The sequence below is a fragment of the Agrilus planipennis genome, unplaced genomic scaffold, assembly GCF_000699045.2.
Source record: "Agrilus planipennis isolate EAB-ADULT unplaced genomic scaffold, Apla_2.0 scaffold109, whole genome shotgun sequence".
NCBI lineage: Eukaryota > Metazoa > Arthropoda > Insecta > Coleoptera > Buprestidae > Agrilus > Agrilus planipennis.
In genome coordinates, this window is record NW_020438934.1 from 808,089 (window position 1) to 815,783 (window position 7,695).

General features: G+C 34.1%; 3 protein-coding genes across 4 annotated transcripts in view; 1 reads left to right on the plus strand and 2 right to left on the minus strand.

Moving 5' to 3' along the window:
- LOC108742732 (histone-lysine N-methyltransferase setd3) overlaps positions 1-7,695 on the plus strand; it is an 82,149-nt gene that overhangs the window by 326 nt on the left and 74,128 nt on the right. The gene's annotated exons all lie outside the window — the stretch shown is intronic.
- On the minus strand, positions 21-1,808 carry LOC108737986. The gene is made up of 3 exons (XM_018471190.1): positions 1,668-1,808; positions 1,346-1,614; positions 21-1,290 (listed from the first exon to the last, which is right to left on the minus strand). The coding sequence occupies exons 1-3, from the start codon at positions 1,728-1,730 to the stop codon at positions 138-140; spliced, it is 1,485 nt and encodes a 494-aa protein (XP_018326692.1). The 5' UTR covers positions 1,731-1,808; the 3' UTR covers positions 21-137.
- Positions 1,950-7,695, minus strand: part of LOC108738001 (TSC22 domain family protein 1-like) — a 36,387-nt gene continuing 30,641 nt past the window's right edge. For both annotated transcript variants that reach the window (XM_025974287.1, XM_025974288.1), the window contains exon 5: positions 1,950-4,825. In XM_025974287.1, the coding sequence (XP_025830072.1) occupies positions 4,751-4,825 (75 nt within the window). In that variant the 3' untranslated portion in view covers positions 1,950-4,750. The remainder of the gene's footprint in view (positions 4,826-7,695) is intronic.

Here is a 7,695-nt window from a genome sequence, read left to right on the forward strand (position 1 = left end):
CTTTTTGTTACTGAATTTATTGTCAAAATAGGTTTTCAATTTTTGTGTTACATTAAGTAAAATTTTCAGATCCTCTACTTATATTAAATTAAAACATGTAATCTAAAGAATATTTTGAGAGTGGTAGTGGAAGATGGTCATTTACTTTTTCTTGAAAATTTACTTGATAAAACCACTGGACTACCAGGTTTTCCTAGTCGAATTAGTGGGGATTTTTTACTGGGGGAGGTATCTTTCTTAAGAATTGGACCTGGAGATTTTATTTTTGCAGTTTTTGTTGATACAGATCTTTTAAACAGCCTTATTGCTTTTGGTTGTTGTAAGTATGGTTTTTCTCTACTTTTCTTATTACATGCTAATATTAAGGAATCCGTATGTTTAAGTTCTGTTATTTCTTCATTATCAGATTCTGCTGCATAGTGGGGTTCAATTGATTGTTCTTTTAGTTTTCGTTTACTGTTTGCAGTTTTTTGAGAATTCTTACTGGAAGGTAAGGAATGAATTAATGATTTTCCAGATTTCTTCGAAGCAGTAGAATTTTCTATGTTTGTTTGAGAATTTTGAGCAACGTTTGGAATCAACTTTGTATCTGACTTAGAAATAACAGAAGAATGGTCACTGAACGTAACAACAACTTGACTTTTAACAGTTGGAGATTTATCAGTTGGTTGACTCCTATCAGTTAAAACCCTATCAGATTCAACTTCTTCTTTTCGTAGAGAAACTGGCTCACTATTTTTTTTTAAGTTATCTGTTTTGGTTGAAATGCTAGATGATGCGCTGCTTTCTCTCTTTCTCCTTGAAAATAAAAGCGATTCATCGTAATCTACTCTATTTGTTTCAAATTCTTGTGAATAGTATGTCAGATCAGTCTTTACAGATAATGTTGGAAAAATTTTCAACTCTTGATCGTTAAAACGTGGGGGCAACGGATGACTTTCCTTGCCAAATTTATTCTTGCTGTACTGGAAAAGAGAAGCTGTTTTCTGAGTATTTTTTCGTGGGATGTTTGATCCTTGCAAAAATGACGCAGTTACTTTACTATTCTGTGTACTTTTAGTTTTAATATTTTTTGGTTGCTTTTTTTTATAACTACTTTTTGGTTTTTGATTAGAGGTAGTACTAGGTTTCCAGTTCATCCAGTAAGTTTCTTCTACTTGTATCAAACTTTCTTTGCTGATTTGCCTGTTATCATCTACCGGAAAACTAGATTTTGGTAACTTTCTTTTCGGGAATGGTGCCTTAGCGTAAGCTGCCCGTAATAGTTTTGGTAATGTGCTTTGCGTCATACTAAAATTAAGAATTTATTGGATTCAAGAAAATACAATTTAATTCTTTTAACTACCGTTGGTGGTTGTGGTTTCCACAATCATGGAATACGTTTGAAGTTTCATGTTCAATTGGGTTATTATTCTTTTTGTTTTGGGTATTGCTTGATGTACTAGGAATTTTTGTAAGAATATGTCTAGTTTCGTGCACATAAATTGGTGACTGTAATTGTTTTGAAGAACCAGCAGAAGTAGTTAAACTTCCTTGATCACCCAAAGCGTATTTGGCAGTTTCATTTTTCGAATTTTCTGAAGTTATAGTTTTAGAAATTTTTGAGGTTGTTATCTAAAAACAGTATTTTTGTACAGGAATATGTAAAACTCATTTTTCGAATGTACCTGTTTTAAAACACGCTTGGAAATCCCTTTTTGTTGAATGTATGTGGAAGGAAGATATGCCATTTAATTTAAACACAACAAATAAACAAACAATAAATATTAAATTTGCGGTGACATATGTACATATGTGCACAAAATGACATATTAACGCTAAGTTTTAAAAGTTAGTAAATTATTATATATGTATTAGGTTCGTTGTGTATACGATATTTTTTTTGTCTTGATAGTTAAAATGAATAAAAAAAAAAAAAAACAAATATTTGGGATGATAAAAACAAACTATTCGTGATAAAAAATATTTATTAGATACAATGTTAAGTAACATAACTAAACTCATGATTATTGCAACTAATTCTTACACGGTGCAGTACAGCCACATAAAAACAACGAATCCCTGAATAGTTTTTGTAATTTTAGAATATATTGTACACAAATTATGAGCATTTTGGATATATCAAATTTTGCAGTCTAAAAGTTGCTACAACTAATTGTTTTTATGTGACATTTATTTGAAGATATATCACAAAAGAGTCAAAGTAACACTATTCTCGCTGCACTAGATTATGCAGAAATACTTAACACATCACTGGGTTCGGTTAAACAAACACATAGGTATTTAAGTTTACTCTAAACATACATGTACTTATATATCGCTTATAATTTTTGCACATTCTATCGACTATCCTGTGATTATATATAAATATTTGTATATATATATCTGATGTATATATATAGCAATATTAACTATATATAATATTCTTTTACACAAAAACATACAAGTGAAGAAAATGCTTACCCTGGAATCATTATTAAAGAAACAGAAAATGGCAACTTTCGGTACATTTTTCAGCAAATCTTTTTAAATCTGCTCTCTTGCAATATACTACGGGTATCAATAAATGTGTCGTTAAAATCAAGTTACAAATAAAAAGTAAACTCTTACTTGTTAACTTATGTGTAGAGTAATCTTAGGTAGCTCTTTTAACGTTGACTACAGAGAAAGCAAAGTTTAAATAAGCTGTTAGGTATATCTTAAACATTAGGATAAAGTAATAGTAAATAAAATATAAGTAATATTTCTGGAACCACTCTATTATTTCTACAATATATATTCACAGTATAGCAAACACATTCACAAACATACCATTTGTATAAGTCTTTAAATTTGTTGAAAATCCTATCATATATAATACATCTACTTTATTCATTCTAAACAACAATAACTTTAGGGGCTATGATACTGTCTCTTGGGAAAATGTTTCTGTAATTTTGATTTTATCGTTTCCCTCTTTATTACTTGTGGTAAGCAAATTATACATCGTGTTTAAAAATTGAATGTAAGAGACGCAGTTATGAATAATTTATATCAAAATTTAAATATAGGCAGGCAGGTAAGGTAATTACGATCTATGATATACTGGGTGACCAAAATGTCTAATTTTAATCACAATTGATGGTAGGGTGGAATTCACGTTTTGTGCGTTTTAACAAGAGCTTGGCGCCTTGTACGGATTTTTATAAAGACTATCAGAAATATTTTTAGGCTCTTTTTTATGGTAAACAGTTGCAAACATTGTTTTTAGGCCCAACGAAGCTCCACAGAACAATATGTTCTCTTATTGCATTGTTAAATGTCAAATATCTTACTTATTTGTCGTTGTCGTACAAACATTTATGATTGAAAAGTGAAAAAAAAAAACTCGGCGGTCACCCTGCAGATAATTAGTATGTAGTAACTTAGTGGCTGTTATAGGAACAAATTCAAATGAGTGAAATATGTATCTAGTAATATTTACAGCAAAACTATTACTATTGAATATGTTATCAGATCAAACTATAAAAACCAAATAATCGCAAAAAAGTGGTGGCAGGGGTTATAATGTGACGATTTTTTCGTTAATTATTTTACATTGAAATTAATTTTGTTGTTTATATTCAGAAATAAAGTAAATGAATAAACTTACGCTAAAAAGTTATATCACATTGTATTAAACGAAAATCATTAGTGGAAAACTTAAGGTACTATGAAAAATTCGCGTATTAAGAAAAAAGGTAATCAACAATAATAGAGTGCTACATAGCCACTGCAGTGTTTTAACAAGATAAAAATAGTTCAGGAAATATCAAGACTACCCTCAGTACATTTTATTTCTTTTAATAATTTAATAGATATAATTAAAAATTTCAATTTTGTTCAGATTTTATATTGGACACTAGTACCAAATTTTTATAATTCTATATTTAAATGAAAAAGATATAAACTGCTAAAGTCCAGCTCTTAGCAGCCCTTAAAATAATAAAAAATAAAGGTAGGAGATATTCCAAGAGTCAAGGAAATACCACGAAAGTTATTTCAAATAGTGTTTTTCACTATATAATTTAGATACTGCAGTGGCCTGGGTTGGATTTGTTACAAGCAAAAAATAAAAATTTTAATTAGGTATATACTACGAGACGATAAACTGAAAATAAGGAACAGTTTTATTACACTCAGCAGCACCCTATATTTTTTGAGAGTCTATTGTAACTACTAAAGAAACCGTCGATCTGTCTGTATTTATCACTTGATGAAAAATAGCCAATCTAAGAATAAAAGAAATGAGAATCTTTTAATATCGAAACTGGAAGAAAGTGAATTTTTATCGAGTGGGAATTAATGTTATGTATATGGTGCTGAATGTGTTTAGAAGAAAGTACTTTACACATAAAAATATTTTAATTTGGTGCTGTATTAAGCGAATTCTTAAATGGTTCAGAGAAATAGTTTATGCAATATGGGAACACGAAGTTGATTTACGCATTAATTTTGAACAGTTCGTCTGTAGCGTGAACATTTAACCATACTTATAGTGTGGTGTATGTGAATTGAAAGTGAAAGTGTGTATCTGTGTTTCGTACGAGTGTGCGTGCACCCGCTAAGTACACGTGTAATAAGTGTGTAGAGTGGTTTATTCACAGCTGAGATGATTTAATCGCAGATCAGGTAAGGATGTGAAGTCTGTCTGTTCAGACGCTGGCGAGTTAATTTCAGGAAGGATTCTAGACTCGATGTTGGGCAGATGGTAACGCCCGGTGAGCTTGTCTCACCAACAGAATACAGACAGTTCTCCACCGTGTTCGCCACTATTACGCCATGGCGTCACTGAACGAGCTTTCAACTGAAACAAAATTAAAATGTCAAGTATTGATACATCTTGGAAACTACACAGTGTCTCCCAAAAATAATCGAACTTTATATTTAAATCATACAATATGCAGTGCCATCTATTGCAAATTTTCAGCATTAAAAAGATACATTCATCCTCTTTCAAACGCACCAAAATTCATTTAAATCGGATGACAGATGTGAAAGTTACAGCCATTTCAATAAAAGAAAAAACGTGCTACTGTTACAAAACAAAAATGGAACAAAGAGCAAATATATAATAAAAAAAATTCGCTGAGACATACGTTTAATAAATAAATAACATTTAATTCTAGCTGACCGTTGAATTAGAATAGACAATTTTGCATAAATATTTAAAAGAAAAAAATATATGTTCTTTGTGGATCCCTCATTCCCTCAATAAAACCAGCTAGCATCGCGTCAGTTGGTGTAAAGAAATGTAACTAGGGCCGTTCAAAGGATGACGATTAAATTATCATAGGTGACGAAACCTGATTATATTTTTTCGACATTCCCAACAAATCACAATCTAAATTATGAGTGTTTGAAAATGAGCCAGTACCGACCAGGGTTAAACAACAGAGATCAGTTAAAAAAAGAATAATTGCAGTATTCTTTGGTAAAAGAGGTCATGTAAAAAGGGTGCTGTTCGATGCATAGAGCACTGTCACTTCTACTTGGTACACAGACATTTCTTTACCTCAAGTTATAAATGACCTGGAAGGGTTGCGACCAATATCACGCTTCAGTACTTGGTACCTGACCCGATCGGGGCTCTCATTGTTGGTTGGTTTGTACGTATGCAAAAATGTATAGACTCTGATGGCATTAATTTTAAAAAATGTTAGTGAATACTTTTGCAAAACTTATGCAGCAACCTCCGTACATACCTACATATATATATGCGTACATATTGTCACCTATTTAAACACCTTGCACTATTACTATTTTTATTTAATTATTTGCTATATAATTAACACTTTTACTATCAATCAGTTATCATTTTGCACCTTCTACTCCGCTTAGCATCGCATCGCCTCGACCTCGTTCTCGTACTGACTAACTCATTCGAAAAAAAAACTTTTCGATGTATCATTCCCACCAACCACTAATGCTAGTTTGCGGGCAGTCCCTCTGGAGTACGCCGAAAGGTAAGGCGGAAGGCCCTCTTCAGCCTTCTTTCAGGAATCGTGGGAATGGGTGGGTGGTGGTTCGGGTGAGAAAGATGAGACGGACGAAATGAAGACAGAAGAAAATGAAACATTATCTGTGGAATATTACTGCCCCAGCATTTGCTTAAGGCATTGACCAAGGCAGATGGATCCGGAATCGAACCGGCGTCCTCCCGAATACTAGGCAATAGTCTAGACCTCTAGGTCATACCGCTTGGTACTCATTTGATCTCGCGACAGCTATTTATGGAGGCTGGCAGTGTTCCAGAATGTTCCAGTATAACCTGGTCTTCTTTGCCAGTATGTATGTTGAGTTGCCACATACATGTGACACTACCCCCTCCTAAAACTGATCATCTCGGTCAGTGAAGTAGCTTCTGTAGGGTGCAAGCGGCCAAGGTGGACGATCTCAATTTTTGCCCGAGAAGCCTTGATGGATTGTATAACCAAACTTTAACGCTTTCATAAAAACTAGCAGAGTTGGCTCGTCGATCGTATCTGGTCTTCATGCAGTCACTTTCAAATCGCAGCTTTTTACGCACAGTGTTATGTATGAGTTTTCTCCCAAATAAAACGCCTCCGTTTATCTCAAGAACAGCGGATCTATAAGCAGTAGCGTTAAACCGTTCAACCATTCCATTAGATTGTGGATGTAAGGGCGTAGCCCTCGTTTTGGCAATGCCCATTAGTTCAGTGATGTTCTTGAACGAAGTCGTTTCGAAGTTCCTGCCTTCGTCGGAATGCAATTCCATCGGCACTCCGTATCGGCCAAATAATGCATTGACGAAAATCTTAAAGTTCTTGATGTATAAGTACAGCCGAACCATTGAGAGGTGTCTTTTTCACTTGCGGCGTACAAAATAAATAAGAACTGCATTCGGCTAGTAAAAGATGACGCTCCGCTCGGAAGAAATATCAAAATCTACAAGGGTTTGGTCACTGGGAACACACTATTTACTCCAACTTTATGTGTTTTTATTGTGTTTATTTGGTCTCCACTATTTTGATTGGATACCAAAATTACAACCGGGTTAGTTGGTCGAGTTCTTAACTGGAAGGCGACCTTAATACAGAACGGCCACCATCCACGTCTTGTCGGTTCAGTCGTACGTTGTCAAGCAGACGATACAGAAAACGAATCATCATCATCATAAGGTCTTCAGTCCTAAGACTGGTTGGACACGTACCTCCACTGTTTTCTATCCTGAGCTAATCTTCGCATTTCTCTAAAACTAGAACAACCCACATCCTTAACTATTTGCGAAGAGTAATCTAACCTAGGTCTGTCTCTACCCCTCCTAACTCCTATTTCTGCCTCTAACAAGTCTTTGACTAGACCTTCATATCTGAGAAGGTGTCCTACCAACCTACCTCGCCTATTTTTTATTGACTTCCCCTCTGTTCTCCTATTCTTTCTAATACCTCTTCATTCCTAACCTTTTCTTTCTAATACCTCTTCATTCCTAACCTTTTCTACCCACTTTACCCTCATCATTCCCTATAACAGAGCCGGGCAAACTCGGCTCTTTTGCTTCCCGAGTGCTCCTCAAGGTTAACCAAATAGCTCCTCATTGATCCTGCGAGTGCGAGTGAGATGATTCATTCCTTTTCTTATCCCTCCCATTTTGTAGGTGAGTCCCCTCTTCCATAGCCAAACCTAATAGTTTTGCGAACGTAGTAACGAAAATTT

Coding starts and splice junctions, on each gene's coding strand:
- LOC108737986 (XM_018471190.1), bottom strand. CDS start 1,730: ATGGCATATCTTCCTTCCACATACATTCAACAAAAAGGGATTTCCAAG. Junction 1,615..1,667: donor CCAAGCGTGTTTTAAAACAG/GTACATTCGAAA, acceptor TACTGTTTTTAG/ATAACAACCTCAAAAATTTC. Junction 1,291..1,345: donor GGAAACCACAACCACCAACG/GTAGTTAAAAGA, acceptor TCTTAATTTTAG/TATGACGCAAAGCACATTAC.